The 27,660-nt window shown below is 35.1% G+C and overlaps 1 protein-coding gene across 1 annotated transcript in view; it reads right to left on the reverse strand.

The window, feature by feature from the left end:
* Positions 1–27,660, reverse strand: part of AP3B1 (adaptor related protein complex 3 subunit beta 1) — a 267,726-nt gene that overhangs the window by 182,740 nt on the left and 57,326 nt on the right. The window contains exons 4-6 of the mRNA XM_036848304.1: positions 9,134–9,229; positions 8,340–8,500; positions 6,199–6,265 (exon numbers count right to left, since the gene is read on the reverse strand). Coding sequence (XP_036704199.1) covers positions 6,199–6,265; positions 8,340–8,500; positions 9,134–9,229 — 324 coding nt within the window. The remainder of the gene's footprint in view (positions 1–6,198; positions 6,266–8,339; positions 8,501–9,133; positions 9,230–27,660) is intronic.

A 27,660-nucleotide genomic window follows, 5' to 3' on the forward strand; every position in this document is an offset into this window, starting at 1 on the left:
TTAACCTGAAAGGAAAAGGAAATAAACACCTTTTGAGGTGTTCTAAATAAAAGAAAGAAGGTTCACTACAAAGCTTAAATTGCTCAACAAGTGTGAATTTCTACATTTTAAAGAAAAACAAGAGAAAGTATTATAAATTTTAAAAAGGAATTTATACCTGAACATTAGGAAAGGTCTTCAATAAAGAAGAAAAGTGTTTAGGATATGTTAAATAGAGAAAATATGATGAAAATGGTAAATCTAGGAATATACAGTGAAGAAATTATATTAAAAAAACTTATAACAGTTGACTCGGTATGATCAAGGATAAATAAAATGTTCCCTTTCAATTATACTGACAATTGTAAGCTTCTATTATACCTTTTAAAATTTACAGATACCTTCAGACAACAGTTATCTAAGTAACTCTAAAATATTCTTCTAGTTACATTACCATAACTGTATTCCTAATCCCAAAGTGACTTATTTTGGGGAAAGGACTATTCATATGACAAATACTGGTCTTTCTCCAGTAAAAGGGAAAAACATTTCTATTATATTTTAATAAGCTTTTTATTTCCACCTTTCCTTAAAATGAGAATTATACAACTAATTTTCTTTGAGATCTCAATTTCAAGAAAATCCTCCTTTAGGCTAAAAGAAGCAACAGAAGGTATATCTCATAATCAACAGAGGTTAAAGAAAGGTTTTTAAACATGTTAACACCTTTCAAATTTATATTTATCAGTAGTAATAGCAATGTTATCATCATCATCATAATGATCCCAAGAAGCTCCTGCTGACAGCAAATAAATTCCTTTTCAAAATGTGGAAATAAATTAGACCTGGTTCATTTAATTAGGAAATTTTTAAACAAAAATGATTTAGGATTACTGATTTCAAATGTCAATCCTAACATTATTAACTGGGGGGGGGAGAAGAAATATAGCTGTATCCCTTCAATATATTATACATGACAAGAAAAAGTAATAATAAAGATAAGATCCATAAATATCTATATAGATATCAGAATATTTTTAACCTTTCTACATCAAATTATAACCATACAAAGGAAAAAATTATCAGAAGACATTCACAAAACGTAATTAAATACTGGGTAGACAAGTTAATGGTACCTAGGGAAATCTGAATCTCTCAACCCAAACTCGGAAAAAGCAAAAAGATGAAAACTTAAGCTCTAAGCATAATTAAAATACAGAGAATCTCCAAACTTCGATTATACATAAGTAGAAAAATAAGTCCTAAATCCCAGAGAGTTATCTTTCATGTATACATCATAAAACCTCACAAAGATCTATGACAGTCTGAAACAACTGCCCAGAACAAAGCAGACAGGAGTTAGTGGTGGGCGTAAGAGGGAACTAAAAGCAACAGCAGAGAGAAAGAAAGGACCCGAAGTGTGAAAATACTAAAAAAGATTCCTGGTAGATCAGAGCAGGTACAGGGAACAGACTTCAAAGGAAAATAAGATTCAATGAGGCTACCCTGAAAAGGTAAAGTTTCAAAAAGAAACAAGTTTAAAAAAGAGGTGGATGAAAAGGAGCACCTTAAAAACTGTAAGGTGACAGAAAAAAGAAATAAGAAGAGGAAATTTAGGCCCCTACAAGAAAAAATAAAATCAAAATAATCTTAGGACATACACCCCTTCCTATGCATGTCCTCTCCACAAAAGCCATCTAATAAAAAATCATACTTTGCTATTCTGACAGAGAGGGTGCTCATATACTAGGAATCATGCAAACTACCTCATATTCAAACCACCAACCCTGTCCAAAGAAACGTAAAGATGCAAGTAATCTGTAAGTATTGAAAACAGAAAATGAAAATCAAAACAATTCAACTCATGAAAATTACCCACACAAAAAAATCAATGATAAAGCAAAACAACAACAACAAAAATAACCCAACTGTAACACAACACTTCAAAGTGAATTAAGCTGCCTCAAAGAAGAATTTCAAGATCAGAAAAATGAACATGAATCAGAAATTGAAAAACAGACAACAGAAATGAACAAAAGACATCAGGAAGAAACAGAAGTTGAAACTAGAAAAGAAATAAGCAGACATCATGATTAAGTTGCAAAGTGCCCCTGGCAGAAAACAGTTGAATAAAAATTTAGGAAGAGGCATTAAAGAAAAGTACAAAAAGAACCAAAAGAATGAAAATGAGATAAAGAAGTAAAAAGGTTTAGAGAGATAACGGTTGAAATGTAAGACAGGCAAAGAAGATCCAACTTAGAGAAAATTGAAATCCCTGAAGAAGAAGAAGCAACAATTGAACAGAATTAATATTTAAAACTTAATCTTAAACAACAACAACAACAGTTTGCCAGAAATAACATAAATTCTAACTCTATATTTTAAAAAGCCTCACTGGGTACTAGGAAAAAAATTGACCCATATCAACTAACCCTGAGACACCAGGTAAAACTATTATATTTCGAAGATAAAGAGAAAATCCTCAGGGTCAGCATCTTACTTAACACAGATACATTACAGGCATTTCCTTTAAACTAAAACAAGGCAAGGATGCCCACCATCTCCACTACTACTGAACACTGTACTGAAGTTATAAACCAATATAATTAGAGAAAAATTAAAGTCATAGGTATTGGAAAAGAGGAAGTAAAATTATCTGTTTACAAATGATATGATTTATTTTCTAGAATAAAACAAATGGAGATTGAAAGATAAAACTAAATCAAACAATAAAAGAATTCAGTAAAGAAGCAGGATATAAAATTACCACACAGAAAATCAATAGCTTTCTTAGAGAACAATATAACAAGTTCAACCATACAATGATAAAGCGATTTCAATTTACAACAGCATTCAAAGAAGTAAGGCTAACGATAAATATAACTCTAAACCAATATTTAACTCAATTAGTAGTCCCCATCTCACTACTCTTCGCAGAGTACATGCTAGCAATTCTGAAACAATACTTTATCTGCATTCTGGGACTGAGTAAATAAGTAAATATATTGTGGATAATGCAAGGCACATTTCTTAATGTTGGAAAAAAGGAAGTTACAAATATGAAAAGGTAGGACACTGGAAGGAACGTTGTGCTATTGCTCTGGAATTAGAGAATTCAGTATAAACTACTGCTGTTTCATATGGATAGAAAAATAGATATAGGTGTTCTTTTAATTTTAAAAAAATAAACGTATCCTATCTAACACTTTAGGAATGAAGAGTGCCTTATAAATGATAGACAGTCAAAGCTCCCAAAGGATCTACCTATGAACTCTGAGCATGACACACACCATTTGGGAAGCAAAACAATGAAAATAATAGAAAATACCTAATTACTATCGGCAAGAATATTAACAAATTAATTCTCACAATTATTCAACAACTATTAAAGACCTACTATGAACAAGTACAATATTTTTTTCTACTGTATTCTGGAAATAAATGGTCAGAACCCAAGAACAGACATTCTAAATTTGCAAAGAAATTGTATTCTTTACATTTCTTTTTGGGTCATTTGTTTCTTATTTATCCTTTTATGGTGTCAGGCACGTGCTGAGGATTTTATATACAACAGCTCTTTCAACACAAACAAAAACTTTATACATGGGAAATTATAAGCCCTAAAAATCTGCAAGCTGAAACTTATGAAGGCTTAATACATAGCTACTAAGTGGTGGAACTTCAGACACAAATCCAATTCTGTTTAATTCCAAAGAAGGTAGTTTTTACCTGTGACATGCTATATCTTGTTAGACATGCACACGTTATATACGGAGATTTCATATCTATGCCATACAACCAATTTCTTTTAGTTTATTATGTAGCAGAAATCATGGAAATTTAAAATAAAGGATCTGTTTAAAATAGATCCATTAAAATACTAAAAAAATAAAGGATTAAAATAAAGGATCTGTTTCTTACAGATCCTTTATTAAAATAAAGGATCTGTTAAAATAAAGATCTGTTAAAATAAAGGATCTGTTTCTTACAGATCTTAGTATTCTCCACAGTACTTGGCAAATGTCTTCAACACAGAAGAAACTAAATGTTTTTTTATTATTACTAAAATCAAGTTAACCACAATATCAATAATATTGATTTCATATTTGGGTCTAGAAGGAGATAACAAGTATGCCATACAGAAGACAAAAAGGAATCAAATTTCTTTTCTCTGTCTTCATTATGCCAACCACTATAGAAGAAATGAAGATTTCTGCTACATTATAGACTAAAAGAAATTTGCTGAATGGCCTAGTCTCCAAATATAGTCTCAGGTAAATACAACATTTTCAAAAATACACAGTGAAACAATCATTAAAAGAATTAACATATACAACATATCCATTGAATACAAAAAAAAAAAAAAACAGTGAAGAGGAATGAGGAACAAAAGGAAGACCTAAGACTTAGAAAGACATAATGGCAGCTATAAATTCAACTATCAATAGTAACAATAAATGTCAATTGATTAGACAGTCTAATCAAAAGGCATACGTCATCAGACTAGATTTAAAAAATGTATGTTGTCTACAGGAGACACACATTAAATAAAAAATACCAACAGGTTGCGAGTAAAAGGAAGGAAAAAGATATATCAGGTAAACAGCAATTATAAGAAAGTTGTACTTAAATAGGACAAGATAGAACTTAAAACAAAAACTGTTACTAGAGATTGAGACATTTCACAATGACAAAAGGAAGGTAAAACAATTATAAATACAGATGCACCAAATACCAGAGCTCCTAAATATATGAAGTAAACAGTGACAGAATTGAAGGGAGAAATAGACAGCTCTATAGCAATAGTAGACTTCAACACTCTGCTTTCAATGAGCCACAAGAAAGAAGATCAACAAAGAAACATAAGACTTGAACAACACTATAAACCAATTACATCCAAGAGACATCTACTGAACACTCCACCCAAAAAGAGCAGAATACATTGGGTTGGTCAAAAAGTTTGGTTGGGTTTTTCCATACCATCTTTTTTTTTTTTTTTTTTTTTTTAATTTTATTTATTTATGGCTGTGTTGGGTCTTCGTTTCTGTGCGAGGGCTTTCTCTAGTTGTGGCAAGCGGGGGCCATTCTTCATCGCGGTGCGCGGGCCTCTCACTCTCGCGGCCTCTCTTGTTGCGGAGCACAGGCTCCAGACGCGCAGGCTCAGTAATTGTGGCTCACGGGCCCAGTCGCTCCGCGGCATGTGGGATCTTCCCAGACCAGGGCTCGAACCTGCGTCCCCTGCATTGGCAGGCAGATTCTCAACCACTGCGCCACCAGGGAAGCCCTCCATACCATCTTATGGAAAAACCCTAACGAACTTTTTGGCCAACCCAATACACGCCTCTCAAATACACACTGAGCATTCTCCAAGACAGACCATATGCTAAGCCATATAGTAATAGCTGTATGAGTCTAGTGGTTACTGTATCAGATAGCTGCTATATACAGATATACGTGCACCTGGGTGATACTATCCTAAGATGAGCTGGAATCCTTTTCCTGAATAGTTTTGAGCCATATATATGGGTGCAGAAGCCTTCACCAAAGATACACCAGCTGGTGATTACACCAGCTCCTCCAGAGGTCTGCTCAGAGACCCCATGCATCATCACTATTTCTAGATCTCATTATCATGTCACTACACACAAAGAACAGGAGTGGAATAGGAAGGAGGAAGAGACACGTACATTCCCAAAACATGGGAAATTTACCCAGTAAGATCATTCTACCCAGCCAATAAAACAGCGTTATACATATGAAAACATTTTAGTATTTAAGAAAAAAAAAACAACACACTTGTAATACTAAAACACACGCCTCTAATTTTTCATTATCTCTTTAATACTGAATACTTCATTTTAAAATAATTATCTGTTCCCAAGTGATTGAGCCTTTAAAAATCCTAATAAATCATTGCTTAAAATAAAAGAGCTGACCTTAAAAGCAGTCAACAATTTAGCCACAGGTTAAAAAAAGAATTTTCTTTCCCCAACTTTCTCTTCTTCAGATTCTGATGAAGAAACATGTAACGAGCTAAAATTCCAAATGCAATCTTTCTCTTTACCTGGACATTTTTATTCTTCAAGGATTTTAATGAGCTCCATTAATATTTATACCATTTCAAAATCAGTAAGAATAATTATATCAAATATACAACAGTAAAATGATACTATGTAAATAAAGCACAATTTTACTTGGACATAAAAAGATATTACTTACTGTGCTTTTATCCTTCAGAAGTTTTTCAATTATTTCAATTAACATTTCCTTCTGCTCTGGATCAAGGCTAAACCATAAAAAGAAAAAAATTTACATTAAGTTTTTTTCCTTTAATTCTAACTTTAAATGAAGCTAATCATTTCAAGGATATTGAAATATTTTAAAGTGGGGGAGACTTATGTCTAGACAAAAATAAACAGAAAACAAATTTAAAGTGGAATGGGTTGATTTTTCCCACAGATGTGTCCTAATCTTTCTATCTAAAGTTGCTCATATTAATTAAACCCAGATACCAATACCGTTAAGAAAATATTTAAAGAACAAATCCACTTCTTAAAAAGAAGTTGGAAAGCCTTAAGAAAGTAATTGCAAGTAGATAAACCACAAAATCTTTTTTTAACTGGGGGGAAAATAACAGGATAGCAATCATTTTTGAGCATGGACACATAATTGTCAAAAAGAAATATAAAGAATTTCCAAATAAGAATTTTGTACCATTCTAGTTTACTGATAGAGACATGCATAATAAAACCTGCCATCTAAAACTAAGAAATATAAACAAAGGCCCACATACGCACAGAATTGACAGATGCATCTAAATATCAGCTGTAAGCACTGAAATACTGTTAATAATATAATTTCTTCCTAGCATAGAATTCAACTGTTCATTTACTGAGAAGCTAAACGATGGGCATACAAAGATAAGTAAGACAGTCTAATAAAGACAGTCCCAAACATAATCATACCATATAATGGAGATATATATAAGGGATTATGGGGATAAAGAAGAAGGACACCAATGGAGGCAGGAAGATTGTGGAGGGTTTCTTCTGGGAAGTGACATCTCAGATGAATCTTAAACAACTTGACTTTAGAGCTGGAAAAAGTAGGAAATATTCTAGGTAGAGACTAAAGGAGGAACAAGAGATGGTAATGAGATAAAAACATTTTATGTAGAGGACTAAGAGGCAGTACTGAGCTACGAGACTGTAAATTCAAGACAGAGAGGTTAAATGGAGCCCAGTGATGGGCTTTTAAACTATCGTAGTGAGCTTGGATCTTATTTTGTAAGTTGATAACAAGAAAGGATAATGACTAGTGTGAGATAACTTTGTTTGACAGTTAACCTAAGAAAATGATTTTTTACTTTTCACGAACATTATATAAGTTTACTACTGACCATTATAATTATCTGAACATTCAAACCTTTTAATTCTTTCAAATGCCAACAAGTCTCCCTTCTCCAGTCTTTCCTAACTAATCCCATTTCTTTACATCTTTACTTTATGAAACCCTATATGATAATCTGAGCCCTATCCTATCAAAGGCATTGTTAGTGTGCCTTTGTATGTACATATATATCATATAGCAATATCTTATTCAATTATAGATTGCCTTTAATTATTTGGCATACGTTTGATTTTTTTCCCTCAATAGGGATGTGATACCACATCCTCTATCCTCTATCTTATGCATGTAACACAACACTAGAAACACAAAATGATCTTGATAAAAGTTTTTGGAATAAATGGTAACAGAAAATAATACCAAATGATTACAGATAATAATTATTTTATTTAGGCAATATGTTTTCCACAGAGATCAAGGTATCGTATGATAATTTAATAAATATCATATAAATACGGCATGGTGCTATATTTAAAAATCAGTATTAAAATAATATTTAATAAAATAGCTCTGGAAAAGAATCAGGCAAGGAAGGGAACAGCAGGATCAAAGATGGAAGAAGGGGTAGCAAAGTGAGTTGAGACAATAACACACTTAAGATTCTACCCTGCAATAAATAGGAAAACAAACCTTAATTTTCTAATAACATGTGTATGTGTAATGAGAGATGGACTATATAAATGATAATTCAATTTCTGATTATTTTTAAGTTATAAAATCCATAGATTATCACAGGCCCTAACAGGCTCACAAATAAAAACCTGCCTAGGGTCTCTATAACCAAAATAAAATTAAAGATGTCTAAAGAATGTTTGTGGGCAGGGGAAACACAGTCACTGAGTTTACTTAGTTTAAGGACAGACTAGTTATAAGCGCTAACAAAATAAGCCTCCAGGGGCTTTAACATTCCACATGATGTTAGGGATCTTTGGTATTATTTACAAAGTACCAACCTGTACAATTTTTGTATCGCATGGGCTGCATTCTTCCTAACGTATGGTGATAAGTCAGCAGAAGCTTCCTTAATAGCAAGCATCATAATAGGTACAATAATTGGCACTCTAATACTTGACAGAACTCTCAAAGCACTTGCACGAATTAGTTGATTTGGGTCCTAAAGACAGTGCAAAAATATTCATCAAAATTTCAAGTTTTCAATATTTCAAATACATCTTTATGATACAGTTAACAGGTGCTTATAGGATGTAATACAACAATAGCAAAAAAAAAAAAAAACCAGGTTACTTAATTTAAGTACCCAGTATATGGAAATGGATAAGGAAAAAGAGAATTAAATAAATGTTTATTTCTCTGAATAATGTTTTAACAAGAAAAGTAATGGTTATAATTCTACTTGATCATATATTACTAAACATGCTGGGTTTTTAGAGTTTCATAATAACAAAACGCTGCAGGTCATAAATTTTATCTTTAAAAAAAGTCATGTCCCCTCTTTGTACACTTTCAACAACTAGTTGGTGTAATGATGAAGAGCTCTTTGAGGCACAATAATGATTATATTGAACATAAAGGAACATATAGAAACTGAAACATACAAGGCAAAGTCCAGTTGATTATAATAATAAATTATTTTCTAAGGGCATTGAATAGGGACCGTGAGAGGCCTTTTAACTCTTTCAAAACATGACTGTACCATTTAGTGGATTATTGCTCCACTTCTTTAAATGACACACCTTCAACTGTGCAGAAACATTGCAGCTATTTGCCTACTCACTCTATTATTTACCTTCAGAGCTCGCTGAAAAGTGCTTATGGACAAGAGTGCCAGATCCTGCTGTTCTTCAGCATATCGGACCAGGTAAACATATACTAACTTCTTGATCTGTGAATAAGAAAAAAGAATTTAATCCTAGCCAGAGTGAAAATTAAAAATTTAATATTTTCTATACTAAAATCCACACTCAACTTTACTGAACTAAATAACTGAACCTGCTCATAGCCTAGATGGTAAAATAAAGATAATGTATTGTAGGATAATGAATAGAAACAGAAAAAGCTTGTGAAGTAAGCATTTTAATAATCCAATCCACAATAGCAATATCCTATCAAGTTGTCCTTCCTCTTGATGGGAAAAAACAGTTCTTGAGCAAAACTCATATAAGAATATTAAAATATTAACTGATTTCGAAAAGTATTTTCAAAATGAGGGATACAAATAATATAAAGACCTTGGGCTCTGTCCACTAACTATATGGTATGAAAGCTTACGTTTCCTCATCTGTCAAAAGGTGCTGAGGCCCAACTCTGATTCTATGGTAATAGTCACATTCCAATATACATTACATGATATTTTCAGCTCAGTAAGAATAATGTGTGACAATATCAATTTAATGTAATAAAAATTCCAAAAGGATGGAAGTGTGTTTTGAAAACTGTTTTCAAAGTCAATTTAATCACTAAATTTATAACAAAATTATGATGAGCAGAAAAATTAAATGAAAATTGGAATTTGAGTTGAAATTCATCAACTGCTTCCTTCTGACACTGCTTGTAGCTTGTTATCTCCCTTCTCAAATATCTTCAGATACCATTGCTTGATTAATTTTCTGATATATCCCCATAGTACATATCTAAAAGTTAATGGAATGTTCAAAGAGCATGGGAAATGAGGGGAAGTAGCTGGAAATAGGTGGAATCAATGCTGAAAAGGAAAACAGTGCTATACTGGGCCATATTTTATATCACAGTAACCAATCTGGACTTCTTTAAAGACAACTGCCATGGCCTTCTCTCCCTTACAGTCCAATTTCCCTTGACACAGCAGTGTTTTGAGTTCCTTCACCATCCTGTTTGTTCCCTTCTGAACTCACTCAATTTGTCTATATTTTTTTCATTACAGCACTCCAAACTAAAAATGAAGTCTAAGCAAGACAAAATAGTTAAGATTTTGTTCCAGATGAGGTGCTTCTACTGATACAACTAATTCTTGATTAAAACCACATACTTTTTCCAAATGTGCTACTGACTAAATCAATCCATACCCGAGTAATTGTTCTAGTGAAGTTTCTTCTTTTAAAAGGAGGGCAGGGCTTCCCTGGTGGCGCAGTGGTTGAGAATCTGCCTGCCAATGCAGGGGACACGGGTTCGAGCCCTGGTCTGGTAAGATCCCACATGCCGCGGAGCAACTGGGCCCGTGAGCCACAATTACTGAGCCTGCGCGTCTGGAGCCTGTGCTCCGCAACAAGAGAGGCCGCGATAGTGAGAGGCCCGCGCACCGCGATGAAGAGTGGCCCCCACTTGCCACAACTGGAGAAAGCCCTCGCACAGAAACGAAGACCCAACACAGTCATAAATAAATAAAAATTAAAAAAAAAAAATTAAAAGGAGGGCAATATCTTACACTTACCTATAGACATTTTCAAAAACTTAAATTCAACACGTCACGGCACACTCCTCAGATAATTTTAGATCTTAATCTTTAATCCAACCTATTTTGCTATTCTTCACAATTTCATGGACACAAGTGAAAACTTAATGAACATACTTTCTGCATCTTTATCATTATTGATAAAATGCTAAACACACCATTTTAAGATGATACCAATCGATTCGTCTGTACTATATTGACAGGGTTATAGGTGAAACTAACAAAAAACATATTTCCAATTACTCTTCAGTGCTGAATAGATCCACAAAATCTTAAAAACGAAACCTAAAATCCTTAACTCAGTATTCAATACAGCCCATAATCTTCCTTTAAAGTCAAACAAGAGTCCCCAAATATAATTTGACTCTTTGTCTCAATCTCCACTCAGTTTATCAATCCTACTTTCTCCGAAGTTCTACTAATCAAAATCTTCCACAAAAGCAAAAATGAAACAATAAAATATCCACTAAGAGAGGAACAGTACAACAAATTACAGTACATCCATATAACACTGTACTATGTGGTCACTACATATAATTAAGTAAATCTATACTTGACATTGAAAATATGTCCTTGTAAAAAATTTTAAGGGTACAAAACAGTATGCACTGTATGATCGTACTTCTGTGTTAATAAAAAATAGATACACATATATTGTATTTTATCACTCTAAGATAAACCACCAATTGTAAGATGTACCATAATTTTACAGACCACAAAGAAAGGAAGAAAAAACCCGGCCAATTGTAAGCCACCCTCAATTGTTAAGATAAGTCCCAACTGCATAAACTTTAAAATAGAAAACAGATGTCTTAGAATGGACATTATATGGTAATAATAGCAAATAGTTATATACTTAACTATGTGTCAGGCACTGTTCTACATGTTATACTTAGATTAATTCATTTTATATTCACAACTCAATGAACAGGTATTACCTTTCCTGTTTTACAGGTGAAGAAACTGAAGCATAGAAAAGTTAAGTAACTTGACCAATATAGAAATCTATTAAATGAAGAACCAGGATTCAAACCAGGTAAGCATAAAAGTTGAAAAAATTTATATAGTAAAATGTTAACAGTGACTATCTCTGGGTGATGGCATTAACCAGTGACCCTCACTCTTTACATCTTTCTACATTATTTAATTTTTTTACAATGAATATTAATTTTATGTTCAGATAAAACAATAAAGACATTTTCATTTTAGGGGTGAATCTCATCTTTCTAGACATCCTCCAACACAGAATAATAGTACTTTCTCTGATTATAAAAGTATTTTAAAATTTTCATTATAAACAATCTGAAACTGAAAATATTTTTAAGTTCCCACATTCCTAAGATGGCTTTTTCTATAGCATTGGCAACATGTAGCCACCAGAACTATTTTAAACCTGTTCAACAGACAAAAACTCAGCTAAATCAACAAGTTTTTGCAAGTCAACCAACCTGTGACAGCCCCTTGCTTCTGAACGTTAGCCAATCAGGAACAAATTCACTCTAAAAAAACACACCTCTTAGTGCCAATCAATCAAAAGCAGTCTCACCCAAGTGACCACTCATCTACAGATGATATCAACCCACTTAGGCCCCTTAAAGTCCATGAAACTTTCAAATGATCATGGAATCAAGTGATCTCACACAAGAATACAAAAAATGGGTTCCAATATTACGTGGTACTAGTATACAAGATGGCAACCAAATGATCCAAAATATACCCAATGTTTTAGATTATATTTAAATGGAAATATAAATTTTAAAAATTCTTAAATCACAGTTTAAGAAGCACTTATCTAATTGTTTGAGTTATAAATGATTTTCTCCCCAACCAGATTTTAAAGTTCCTAAGTTAAGGATATATGTATATGCATACCTGATTCACTTTGTTATAAAGCAGAAACTAACACACCATTGTAAAGCAATTATACTCCAACAAAGATGTTAAAAAAAAAAAAAGGTTCCTAAGTTACAGCAGTGCCAAAAAGCAACCAACACTTGCTGGTTGACTGATTTATACCAATTTAAATATATTAAATCAACACACAAGATGTATTTTAAATAAGATATTTCTCAAATTCACCTTGGAATGAACATGAGGTTATTTAGTACAGGAACCATTCCTTATTAATCTATATATTCCCACAACCTATCACATAGCCTGGCAATATAGTAAAAGCCCAATAATTATCAGCTGAATGAAACACCACAGCCCAATGAGAGACTGGAAAAAAAAAAAAGGCATTTCCCATTAGATTGCTATATCTAGGATCTAACTTACCACCAATAGATATAATTCATGAAGTAGATGTCTAAATGGACATCAACATACTGTGAGAAAACAATAGGTATTAAGAAGATTGCCTCAAAAGTCTTTAACTTGTGGGGTTTTTTTAGAAAATTAATCATTTAAAATATTCTTTCTCTTTACCAATTATATTCGGATCTCAGTCTACAGTTCTCAGGAAACTTTTGAAACAAGAATGGGTTAGGATCCACCCACCCCCTCATCTTCTTGGAATGTATTTTCTCAGCAACACCTTTATTTACTTAACTGTACAGCCAACTTTTCAAGCTGAATTATGAACTCCAGAATATATCCAGGAGTTTATACTGGCAACACTGAAACATTCAAACCACAGCTGAGCTACCAGGCACTGCTATAATTACTCACTAGTGGAGAAGGATTATTGTGACTGTTATAGCAAAAAGCATAACATTATTAAATCACAGAAGGTTGCAAAACACTAAATGTGTTCTAGTTCTAAGAATCAATCAAAATTGACCACAAGAGGCCTATGCACTGACCAGCTGCAGGTGTACAGAGAAAGCCTACTTTCCCTGAAACCATTCTGTGATCAGAAATGGGAGTACTTAAAGCTCCGTGACTACACCATTCTCTTATCAGTTACTTTCATTCAGTGTTACAATACTCCTTGCTGTAAAGCTAATCATAGCAGAGCCCCAGTAGGCTGGAAGAACACAGGCAGATCTGTTTAATTAGTTTATCAATACTAGTACAGCAAACTTCATGAGTTATTGACTAAACCTTTGATTATTTTAGTACTATAGCTTACTAGGTCACTTTTGGTATCATTTGACATCGAATGGCAGATGACGTACAGCTCAACTGTGTGTCTAAGGCAGTATGTACTGGTAAAACTGAAATTTTGTACTTGATAGCAATGAAACATCAATCAATTCTGAACACAAATTTTAAGAAGCTTATGTCAGTTTTCCCACAACATTAGAGGATTAAGCATGTTTCCAAGAACTAACAAGGTATTTCAAGAACAAAAAAAATCCAAAACAAATAGATCAATAGAGTAGTCCCCCTCTATCTGTGGGGGATACGTTCTAAGACACCTAGTAGATGCCTGAAACTATGGACACTACCAAATTCTATATACACTATGTTTTTTCCTATACACAGATACCTATGATAAAGTTTAATTTATAAATTAGGCACAGTACGAGGCTAACAATAGCTAGTAATAAAATAGAACAGTTGTAAGAATATACTTTAATAAAAGTTATATGAATGTGGTCTCTCTCTCTCTCTCATATTGGACTGCACTTACCCTTCTTTTTGTGGTGATGTGAGATGATGAAATGTCTATGGGATAAGATGAAGTAAGGTGAATGAAGTAGGCATTGTGATGCAGGGTTAGGCTACTATTGACCTCTGATGGTACATCAGAAGGAGGATCATCTGCTCTGGGTGATCCTGGATCACTGAGCATGACAGTGTCAATGGTTAGATGTCAGGAGCAGATGATGTCAATGGTTGGGGATCCCAGACAGAACGGCACAAAATTTCATCACACTACTCATAATAGTGCGCAATTTAAACTTATGAATTGTTTATCTCCAGAATTTTCCATCTAATATTTTTGGACTGCTAACCACACGTAACTGAAACCGTGGAAAGTGAAACCACAAGGAAGGGGAGACTACTGTAATTATGTTTATAGTGACATTTTTGTTACAGAACATTAGATAGCATACCAGAATCTGATTGTAAAGGATAAAGATGAATAGAAAAGTTCTACTGTTGATAACTATCTGAACATTACAAACAGCTCTGAATAAATAATAAACAGTACAGAATTTTCTGTTTACAACAAGAAGACTGGAATTCCAGAGTGAACTATTTACAGCATAACTTATTACCAATATCTCAGGACTTGGTCATTTCTACCCACATCTAAAACATAAAAAATTTATACCCAAATTGGCAGAAGACCTAAATAGACATTTCTCTAAAGAAGACATACAGATGGTCAACAGGCATATGAAAAGGTGCTCAACATCACTAAATATTAGAGAAATGCAAATCAAAACTATAATGAGGTACCACCGCACTCCAGTCAGAATAACCATCATTAAAAAAATCTACGGGAACTCCCCTGGTGGAGCAGTGGTTAAGAATCTGCCTGCCAATGCAGGGAACACGGGTTCGATCCCTGGTCCGGGAAGATCCCACATGCCGTGGAGCAATTAAGCCTGTGTGCCACAACTACTGAGTCTGTGCTCTAGCCCGCGAGCCACAACTACTGAAGCCCACGTGCCTAGAGCCCGTGCTCCACAACAAGAGAAGCCACCGCAATGAGAAGTCTGCACACGGCAAGGAAGAGAAGGCCCCGCTCGATGCAACTAGAGAAAGCCCACGTGCAGCAACGAAGACCCAACACAGCCATAAATAAATAAATAGATAGATAGATAAAATTGATTCTTTCAAAAAAAAATCTACAAATAACAAATGCAGGAGAGGGTGTGGAGAAAGGGGAACCCTCCGACACTGTTGGTGGGAATGTAAAGTGGTACAGCCACTCTAGAAAAAAGTATGGAGGTTCCTCAAAAAACTAAAAATAGAGTTGCCACAGGATCCAGCAGTCCCACTCCTGGGTATATACCCAGACAAAACTATAATTTGAAAAGATACATGCACCACTATGTTCATAGCAGCACTGTTCACAATAGCCAAGACATGGAAACAACCTAAATGTCCATCGACAGACAAATGAATAAACAAGATGTTGTAGGTATATACAATGGAATACTACTCAGCCATAAAAAAGAATTAAATAATACCATTTGCAGCAACATGAATGGACCTAGAGATTATGATACTAAGTGAAGTAAATCAGAAGGAGAAAGACAAATACCATATGATGTCACTTACGTGTGGAATCCAAAATGTGACACAAATGAACTTATCCATGAAACAGAAAGAGACTCACAGACATAAAGAACAGACCTGTGGTTGCCAAATGGGAGGGGAGAGGGGAAGGGATGGATTGGGAGTTTGGGATTAGCAGATACAAACTGTTACACAGTATGGATAAACAACAAGGTCCTGCTGTACAGCACAGGGAACTATATTCAATATCCTGTGATAAACCATAATGGGAAAGAATATGAAAAAGAATGTATACATATGTATAACTGAATCATGTTGCTATACAGCAGAAATTAACACATTGTAAATCAATTATACTTCAATAAAATCAAGTTAAAAAAAATTATACCAATGCCAGATACCTCCAAAGGATAGCTAATACCAGATGATGATAAGGGGTCAAAGACACTAAAGAAGAAAGAGGAGGAAGGAATCAAACAAGAAGGATGGCTCTAAAAGGGGAATGACCTAAAATGATTTCTGAAGCCAAGCTACCTGGCTTTGGATTCTGACTGCCACATAGTAGCTATGTGACCTTGGTCAGATAATCTAACCTCTCTGCTACCTTATCCTCATATGGAAAATACGGAAAATGAAAGAACCAACTTTACAGGGTTATTTGTGAGGATAAAATGAGTTGATATAAGTAAGGCATTAACGACCTAGCACAGACGGCATTTTTTAAGTGTTAGCAATCATTGTTGCTACTGAGAGACTCTATTCCCAGTAACGCTAAGACAAGCTTTACCTACAGCTCACAAATTTTCTAAGTGAAATCTTGATTTTCCTTTTTCAGCTACTTGAACTTTCTTATACCAGAAGCCATAAAACTAATGTACATATCAAATTAGAAGCTCAGATATCATGGTCATAACAAGTCAGACAGTTTAACTGAACTATCAATTCAGAATTATATATATATATATATTTTAAATTTTTTAAATAAACTTTTTTTTTTTAACATCTTTATTGGAGTATAATTGCTTTACAATGGTGTGATAGTTTCTGCTTTATAACAAAGTGAATCAGCTATACATATACATATATCCCCATATCTCCTCCCTCTTGCATCTCCCTCCCATCCTCCCTATCCCACCCCTCTAGGTGGTCACAAAGCACCGAGCTGATCTCCCTATGCTATGCAGCTGCTTCCCACTAGCTATCTATTTTACATTTGGTAGTGTATATATGTCCATGCCACTCTCTCACTTTGCCCCAGCTTACCCTTCCCCCTCCCAGTGTCCTCAAGTCCATTCTCTACGTCTGCGTCTTTATTCCTGTCCTGCCCCTAGGTTCTTCAGAACCTTATTTTTTTTTTTAGATTCCATACATATGTGTTAGCATATGGTATTTGTTTTTCTCTTTCTGACTTACTTCACTCTGTATGACAAGTCTCTAGGTCCATCCACCTCACTACAAATAACTCAATTATATTTACATGGTAACAAGCATATAAATAGTGCTTAATAAGTATCTACTAAATTAATCATAAGTAAAGTTTGCAAATACTATAAGATTACATGTGCAGTCTAGACTTCTCCCATTAATTAGAATCTTAGAAAGAATGGTTTATCAAGTTATTTAAATCCAATATTAATTAATTTATCTTAGTTTCTAAGTTGGCAATAAGTGTACAAGTGTTTTGATTTTAATTTACCCAAGTTAGTCAAATTCACTTTATGATGCCTATTCATTCTGGCAGCAAAATTCACCTATCTGAAATATGTAATGTACTTATTACTATCTAACAAAAAAATGAAGTGTACTTTAAAATGTATCTAAAAAGTAGGTTTAAAGTACATATCTTTAAAATTCTATAATATAAATTATTCTAATAAAAAAGTTAAGATGATAGGAAAATAATTCATTTTGTATATAGAAATGTGTACTCTAGAAACTGTATAACATATACTTCAGTGTACTTTTCCAGATTTTTAACATGCAAACGCAAGATTATTTAAACTACTCATTTTCCTTATATGAGACACAATAACACCCAATCTACTGCATAGTGTAAAAAGAATAGCTTAGAGTCTACATCATATCAACCTTGTGCTTGTATAATACAAATGAAGTGTGACCTGGCTGATCTTATTGCTCCACTTAAAAAATTCTACCATCATTCTCAGGTCATGATTATTTTATACACTCTGTTTTTCTTGTACCGATGCAATCTTTTCATTAGAAAATGCCTTGTTTTTCAAACTATAAATACTTAAGTACTGACTATAAAACTGCTAATGACATGTGGCTCACTCGGTATATTCTGGCTATAAAGCATTACAAGACACCGTTACAGAACTCTGATGTAAGGACGGAAAAGAGGAAGAGAATTTTCAAGTATGTCACCAGTTACAAATTGAAAATTCTGCATGGAAAGTAGGGAAAACTGAGACTAATGTTTTCATTTGACTGATAACATTCCGTATATTTTAAGGTTTTAAAAATATTTACAGATTATGATATAAAGCTATAATTTAGAAATAATAACTGAGAGATCTGATTTACCCTTCCTACCTTAATGAAACAGAAAATCAGGGGCAAAAAATGAAACAGAAGTTTTCATATGTTGGACAACAGGCAGCACATTACTGTGAACCTTGAGAGAGGGAAAAAAATCAAGGTGAGCCCTTCAACTGAGGGTGAGTCTACCAGGAAAGGGAGGCAACTCAAACAGAATCCAGAGGACTCACTGTGCTGAGGAGACAGTGATCAAAGTTCACAGAGGCCAAGGTTGCTAGAATTTGCAGAGCAGAATAACAAAGAGGAGGGCACTTCAGAGAGAGAGAGAGAGAATGCATTCTGGGGAGAAGTACCATCATACTGTGGGCTAAGCACTGCCATGCACATGAGTAAGATGAAACTACCTGAGGCCAGACCAAAAAACACTGGAAAGAAGTAGGCAGAACAGGTCTCAAAGATCACAAAAAGCTAGGAAAAGTTCATATTCCCACCAGCCAGAGAGAAAGTATCTCATAAATACATGTATCATTGAGCAGAATCCTAAGAAGGGCATTGCTTTAATAGTGGGATTACATTAGTCTAGACTAAAGGTGTTTCCGTACCCCCTAATAAAGATTAAAAGTATGCTTTGAAAGAATCAAATGATTCCCTATAACTTAATTGTGCATCACAAGAAAACCCAACACAATTTAAAAAAAAAATCAGGACAATATGAATCATAATTACTCTTCAAGTAATCTCTACCCACATCTGTCAAACTCCTGAACCATGCAAGCTCAGAATAGACTCAAAGCAGCTCAGCAAAAGACAAAAAATATGAGACTGAAGTTGCTGCCTAAGCAACAGAATTTGCAATTTGAACCCTGTCAAAATAACTGCTTTCTAAAACAAAAACACCACCTATGGAGTAAATATAAAAAAATACAGAATCAACATAATTTAATATTCATAATGTCAAAAGATACAACTCAAATTACCCAATATATGAAAAACTAAAAAAATGGAACGTATGCACACAAGAAAAGGAAATTAACTAAGCGAAAGCCTGAGAAAAACATACTGGAACTAGCAGGCGAGGATTTTAGAGCTACTATTACACTTAAGTAAAAGAAAATGTGCTTTCCATAAATAAAGAATAGAGGAAATCTCAGCAAAGAAACACAAAGGATAAAAAAAGGGACAAACTGAAATTCTAAAATGAAAAAATAAAATTTCTAAAATAAAAATGAATGTACTTAATCAAATGGAGAGGACAGAAGAACGAGTAAGCAAACTTGAAAACAGGTGAGTAAAAATTACCTAATGTAAACAACACACACACAAAAAAAAGATCTAAAAAAACCAACAAAGTTTCATACATTGTCAGGTAAAAATAAAACAATATAACATATATGTAATTTCAATACCAGAAAGAGAAAAGAGAAGGGGGCAAATACTATCTGAAAAAATAATGGCCCAGGGCTTCCCTCATGGCACAGTGGTTAAGAATCCACCTGCCAATGCAGGGGACATGGGTTCGAGCCCTGGTCTGGGAAGATACCACATGCTGTGGAGCAACTAAGCCTGTGCGCCACAACTACTGAGCCTGCGCTCTAGAGTCCGCGAGCCACAACTACTGAGCCCGAGTGCCACAACTACTGAAGCCTGCGTGTCTGGAGCCCGTGCTCTGCAACAGGAGAAGCCACCCAATGAGAAGCCCGCACACTGCATCGAAGAGTAGCCCCCGCTCGCTGCAACTAGAGAAAAGCTTGTGTGCAGCAACAAAGACCCAATGCAGCCAAAAATAAAAATAAGTAAATTTATAGAAAGAAAAAAAAGAAAAGAAATAATGGCCCCAAATTTCCTACTTTTGATCAAAGACAGTAATTTATAGAACTAAGATGCTCAACACACACAAAACCAAATGAACACGAATAAGATCACACCAAGGTACACCAAAGTCAAACTACCAAAAGCCAAAGATGGAGTAAAACATTAAAGTATCAAGAGAAAAATTACAAATTACATAGGAAGATGAATGATCCAATTAACAGGGACTTTACATAAGAAATTATGGAGGGCAGAAGAGTCTTCAAAGCATCTTTAAAATGCTGAAGCAAAAAGAAACTATTAATCCAGAAGTCTATGACCAATGAAATAATTCTTTAGGAATGAAGGTAAAATGCAAACATTTTCAGATAAAAGTAAGAGAATTCATCACTAGCAGACCTCCATTACAGAAAAAGCCAACAGAAGTTCTTAAGGCAGGAGGATCATGATACTGATAGAAATTTGGATCCTTAGAACTCAAAGAGAACACTGGACATGATAAATATCTTAATAAATGATAAATACTTATTTCTGTTTTTTCTTTTAATTTCTTTATGTCATAAGTATTGATATTTAAAGGAAAAATTGTACTGTCTTATGATGTTTGCTTGCTTATTTTTTGTTTATTTATTTGTTTGTTTATTTATTTATGGCTGTGTTGGGTCTTCACTGCTGCGGGCGGGCTTTCTCTAGTTGCACTGCACAGGCTTCTCATTGTGGTGGCTTCTCTTGTTGTGGAGCACGGGCTCTAGGCGCACGGGTTTCAGTAGTTGTGGCATGCAGGCTCAGTAGCTGTGGCTCACGGGCTCTAGAGCACAGGCTCAGTAGCTGTGAGCCTGGCTCGCATGGGCTTAGTTGCTCCACGGCATGTGGGATCTTCGTGGACCAGGGCTCGAACCTGTGTCCCCTGCATTGGCAGGCGGGTTCTTAACCACTGCACCGCCAGGGAAGTCCCCTATGATGTTTTTAACTTATATAAATCTGATAAATTAATAACTAAAACATAAAAGGAGAGATATGGATGTATACAGATGCAAGATTTCTATATTTTATGTGAAGAAGTGCAACATTAACTATAATCCAACTGTGAAAAGTTAAGAATGGATACAGCCAACACTTAAAAAAAATGCAGGGAAGTACAGGTTAAAAATAAAAACAGGAAAAATTTAAGTGTGATTTCCTCTATAAAAAGGAGGAAAAGAAGAAGAGAGGAACAAAAATAAAGGAGACAAATTTTAAAAAAGAAATCATGTAATACTACACTCAAATCCAACCACATCAATAAATACATCAAGTGTTAACAGAATAAACACTCCAATTAAAAGGCAGAGACTGACAGAATAGGTGGGAAAAACATGGAACTAGATGCTGTCAATAAGAGACACAAATAGATATGAAGACACAGGCTAGGAACAAATGCATGAAAACAGGATATACCATACAAAGAGAAGAGAAGGCTGGAATGACAATATTAATAACAAGAAATCAAATAGACTTTAAGACAATAAAGTATTACCAGAGAAAAAGAAGGGTTTATTTTAGGATAAAGGGGCAATTCATCAGGAACACCTGAAAAGAGCTATGCCTAGTAGGAGTGCTTCAAAATATAAGCAAAAAATGACTACATTAAAGGGAAAAATAAACAATTCCAGGATCATGATTGGGAGATTTAAGATCCCTCTCTCAGCAACTGGTAGAATATCTAGACAAGAGGTCAGTAAAAACATTTTAAAAATCTAAACAACACATTTACTTAAATAATATTTATAGAACATTACAATCAATAGTGGAATACACATTCTTTTCCACTGCACGTGATATGCATACCAAAACAAACTAGATGATTCGCTATAAACAAGTCTTCATAAAATTTTAAGAGAATGATGTTTCCTGACTAAAAAGGAATTATATTACAAAGCAATAACAATATAAGATAATGAGATAACCCTCCCCCAATATGTGGAAATTAAACAACATACTTCTAAATACACCATAAGTCAAAAAAGAAATCATAAAGTAAATAAGAAAATATTTTTAGGGGGATGGATGGAGTGGGAGTTTGGGGTTAGCAGATGTAAACTTTTATATATAATGAATAAACAACAAGGTCCTACTGTATAGCACAGAGAACTATATTCACTGTCCTATGATAAATCATATGGAAAAGAATATTTTAAAAAAAGAATGTTTATTTATGTGTGTGTGTGTGCGTATAATTGAATCACTTTGCTGTACAGCAGTAATTAACACAACATTGTAAATCAACTATACTTCAATTAAAAAAAAGAATAAAAAAAAGTACATAGAGGACTTCCCTGGTGGTGTGGTGCAGTGGTTATGCACCACAGGTTACTGGTGCCTGCCAATGCAACAGACAGGGGTTTGAGCCCTGGTCCTGAAAGATCCCACGTGCCGCGGAGCAACTAAGCCCATGTGCCACAACTACTGAGCCTGAGCTCTAGAGCCCACATGCCACAACTACTGAAGCCCGCGCGCCTAGAGCCCGTGCTTCACAAGAGAAGCCACCACAGTGGAGAAGCCGCACACTGCAATGAAAAGTAGCCCCTGCTCTCTGCAGCTAAAGAAAGCCCATGCACAGCAACAAAGACCCAATGCAGCCAAAATAAATAAATAAAAAATTTTAAAAAGTATGTAGAGAATTGTAAAGTGCTATTAAAAATGATTATAGAAAATGAAAAAAAAGAAAATATTTTAACTGAATGACAATGAAAACAAATCAAGTAAAAATTCAGGAAAGCAACTAAAGCAGTGCTTAGAGGAAAAGACACAGTATTAAAGCCTTATATTCACAGAAAGATTTGATCTGCGTTCCCAACTCAAGATGACAGAAAACAACAACAAAAACCCAAATTAAGTAGAAGGATGAAATAAAAAGATAAATACAAAAGTCAATAATCATACCAAAAAGAAATCAATGACACAGGAAACAGAGAAAATTGATAAAACCAAAAGCTGGGTTTTTTTAAGTCAATAAAGTTGATAATCCTCTAGATAAACTGATGAAGAAAAAGAGAAAAGACAAAATTACCAATATCAGGAATGAAAGAGGAAACATCACTACAGAAGCTACAGACATTAAATGGATACTAAGGAACTATAATTAACAACTTTATGCCAATAAACAACCTAGATGAAACAGATTCATTTCTTTAAAGAAAAATTACTAACACAATCCAATAAAAAATAGAGAATCTAAATAATGCTGTGTTAGGGATCCACCAAGACTACCTTCAGGCTTAATGACTGCCTAGAAGGACTCACAGGACCCAGAAAATTGTTACACTCATGGTTATGGTTCACTACAGTGAAAGGATATGTAGTAAAATCAGCAAAAGGAAAAAGCACATGGGATGAAGTCCAGAGGAAACAAGGCACAAGCTTCCAAGAGTCCACCCACCAGCATAGTCACATAAAAATACTTCTTCAGCAACAACGTGTGACAACATGTACAAAGTGGTGCCAACCAGGGAATCTTGCTTAAGACAGACGGTCCAGGGTTTTTATTAGGGATCAATCATGTAGGCACTGTATGCCTACATATATTGTCATCACTAAGTAAGAGATCAGTAACTGAAGCTCCAGACCATGATAAGGAAAGCAGGTGTTTACCAGAAACACTTTTAGTTTTAGTATATATTATTTGGATAAACTGATACAGCATGGCTCACTCTTATCTGACAGAACACTCGAAGAGATCAGTTCACCAGAGCCAACCAATAAACAATCACGAAAACAGACTTGGAGGGCTTCCCTGGTGGCATAGTGGTTAAGAATCCACCTGCCAATGCAAGGGACACGGGTTCAATCCCTGGTCCGGGAAGATCCCACATGCTGCGGAGCAACTAAGCCTGTGCACCACAACTACTGAGCCTGCGCTCAGAGCCCGCAAGCCACAGCTACTGAGCCCGCGCTCAGAGCCCGCAAGCCACAGCTACTGAGCCCAGGTGCCACAACTACTGAAGCCCATGTGCCTAGAGCCCATGCTCCGCAACAAGGGAAGCCACCGCAATGAGAAGCCCGCGCACCACAACGAAGAGTAGCCCCTGCTCGCTGCAACTAGAGAAAGCTCGTGCATAGCAACGAAGATCCAATGCAGACAAAAATAAATAAATAAAATAAAATAAAATAAAATAAAAAAAGAAAACAGACCTGGAAATGTTCAGGGTTTGCACAACCCAAGCCTGCTGAGTTTAGCTTCCACACAGGCCCATACCAATAAACAACTTGAATTCATATTTTAAAACTTTCGCATAAAAGAAATTCCAAGCCCAGATGACATCATAGTGGCAATGAGATAATACCAATTATTTGGTATTATTAGATAGAATGAAACAATACCAATTCTACACATTTTCTTTCAGAGAAAAAAGGAGAAACACTCTCCCACTCATTTTTTTTTTAATAAATTTATCTATTTATTTTATTTATTTATTTTTTTTGGCTGTGTTGGGTCTTCACTGCTGCGTGTGGGCTTTCTCTAATTGCGGTGAGCGTGGGCTACCCTTCGTTGCAGTGTGCAGGCTTCTCATTGCGGTGGCTTCTCTCATTGCAGAGCACGGGCTCGAGGAGCACGGGCTCAGTAGTTGTGACTCATGGGCTTAGTTGCTCCGCGGCATGTGGGATCTTCCCGGACCAGAGCTCGAACCCGTGTCCCCTGCATTGGCAGGTGGATTCTCAACCACTGCGCCACCAAGGGAGCCCATCTCCCACTCATTTTTAAAATCCAGTATTAACTGGTTACCCTGATATCAAAACCAGTCATCATAAGACAAAAAAAAAACTCCCTCAGTAAGATATAGATGCAAAACTCCTAACAAAAGCTAGCAAATCGATTCTAACAATACTCTAAAAGATTAATACACCACGGCCATTAGGGATTTATCCCAGGAACAGAAAGGTTTAATATTTGAAAATTAGTCCCAGTCATTTATCACATGAAGAGAATAGAGAAAAATCCTATGATAATTTCAGTAGTTACAGAAAAAAGATTTGACAAAATGCAACATTCATTCATATTAAAAACTCTCAGCAAATAAGGGATAAAAAGAACTTCCTCAATATGCTTAAAGGCATCTGCAAAAAACCTATAGCTAGTATCATATTCTACGGTAAAAGGCTCAATGCTTTCTACATCAGAAACAAGGCAATGAAAACCACTATCATTGCTTTTATTCAACATTGTAATATAGATTGTACTCAGTGTAATATGACAAGAAAAAGGCATATAGAATACAAAAGAAGTAAAATTATGTTCCCATATGGTACGATCATTTATGTATCAAAGTCTAAGAAATCAATAAAATAGCTACCAGGATAAGTGAATTTAGCGAGGACACAAGATCAATACACAAAATCAGAATTGATTTTGCTAGCAATGACCAATTGGAAAATGAAATTAAAAAGACAACTCTATTTAAAATAGCATTCAAGAGACTTCCCTAGTGGTCCCAGTGGTTAAGAATCTGCCTTCCAACGCAGGGGACGAGGGTTCAATCCCTGGTTGGGGAGCTGGGATTCCACATGCCACAGGGCAACTAAGCCCATGTGCCGCAACTGCTGAGCCTGCGCACCACAACTAGAGAGAAGCCGGCATGCTGCAATGAGGAGCCCTTGTGCCGCAACCAAGACCAGACACAGCCAAAAATAAAATAAATAAATAAATATTTTAAAAAACACAGCATTCAAAAACTATTCAAAACTGAACTGATGTGCAAAATGTTCAAAACTTGTACACCAAAACCTATAAAACATTACAAAGGGAAATTACAGAAGACCATATTCAAGGACTGGAAGACTTATATGGTGGAGGTGGCAATTCCCTCCAATTGATCTACAAACTCACTGTAAACAAAATCAAAGTTAACAGGCTTTTGGAGAAATTGGCATGCTGATTTTAACACTTTTACAGAAAGACAAAGGACCCAGATTAGTCAAAACAAGGCTGAAAACAGAACAAGACTGGAGTGCTTATACTACCTCACTTCAAGACTTACTGTAAGGCTACAAGACAATGTAGTATAGGCACAAGGATGCACCTATCGATCAATGGAACAGAACAGAGTCCAGAAATATGCTTGCACTTACATGGCCAAATTTTTTTCACAAAAGTGGCAAGGTAATTCAACTGGGAAAAGATATAGTCTTCTTAATAAATGGTGACAGAATAACTGAATATCTGAGAAAAAAATGAATTGCAAATCTTACCTCATACCACACACAAAATCTAATTTGACCCAAACAGCCAAAACAATCTTGAGAAAGTATAAAGCTGGAGGCATCACGCTCCCTGATTTCAAACTATACTACAAGTCTACAGTCACCAAAACAGTATGGTACTGGCACAAAAACAGACACCTAAATCAATGGAACACAATAAAGAGCCCAGAAATAAACTCACCATTATATGGTCAATTAATCTATGACAAAGGAGGCAAGAATACACAATGGGGAAAAGACAGCCTCTTCAATAAATGGTGTTCAGAAAATGGACAGTTACAATCAAAAGAATTAAACTGAACTACTTTCTCACACCATATACAAAAATAAACTCACAATGGAGCAAAGGCTTACATTTAAGACCTGAAACCATAAAACTCGTAGAAGAAAACATAAGTATTGCTCTTTGATGTGGATCTTAGAAATATTTTTTGGATATGTCTCCTCAGGCAAGGGAAACAGAAGCAAAAATAAACAAATGGGACTACATCAAACTACAAAGCTTTTGTACAGCAAAGGAAACTATCAACAAAAAAAAAAAGCCACCTACTGAATGGGAGAAGATATTTGCAAATGATATAACTGATAAGGGGTTAATATCAAAAATATACAAAGAACTCACAGAACTCAACATCAAAAAAATACAAACAACCCAAATAAAAAATGGGCAGAGGACCTGAATAGACATTTTTCAAAGACCTACAGATGGCCAACAGGCACATGAAAAGATGCTCAACATCACTAATCAGGGACATGCAAATTAAAACCACAATGAGTTATTACCTCACATCTGTCAGAATGGCTATTATCAAAAAGACAGGGACTTCCCTGGTGGCACAGTGGTTAAGAATCTGCCTGCCAACGTAGGGGGCATGGGTTTGATCCCTGGTCTGGGGAGATACCACATGCCACGGAGCAACTAAGCCCGTGGGCCACAACTACTGAGCCTGCGCTCTAGAGCCCATGAGCCATAACTACTGAGCCCGTGTGCCTAGAGCCTGTACTCCGCAACAAGAGAAGCCACCACAATGAGAAGCCCGTGCACTGCAATGAAGAGTAGCCCCCACTCACCACAACTAGAGAAAGCCGGCGCCCAGCAACAAAGACCCAACACAACCATAAATAAATAACTAAATAAACAAACAAACTTTAAAAAAAAAAAAAGACAGCAAGTAACAAGTATTGGTGAGGATGTGGAG

This window comes from Balaenoptera musculus, chromosome 3 (assembly GCF_009873245.2).
Source record: "Balaenoptera musculus isolate JJ_BM4_2016_0621 chromosome 3, mBalMus1.pri.v3, whole genome shotgun sequence".
In the NCBI taxonomy this organism is placed as follows: domain Eukaryota; kingdom Metazoa; phylum Chordata; class Mammalia; order Artiodactyla; family Balaenopteridae; genus Balaenoptera; species Balaenoptera musculus.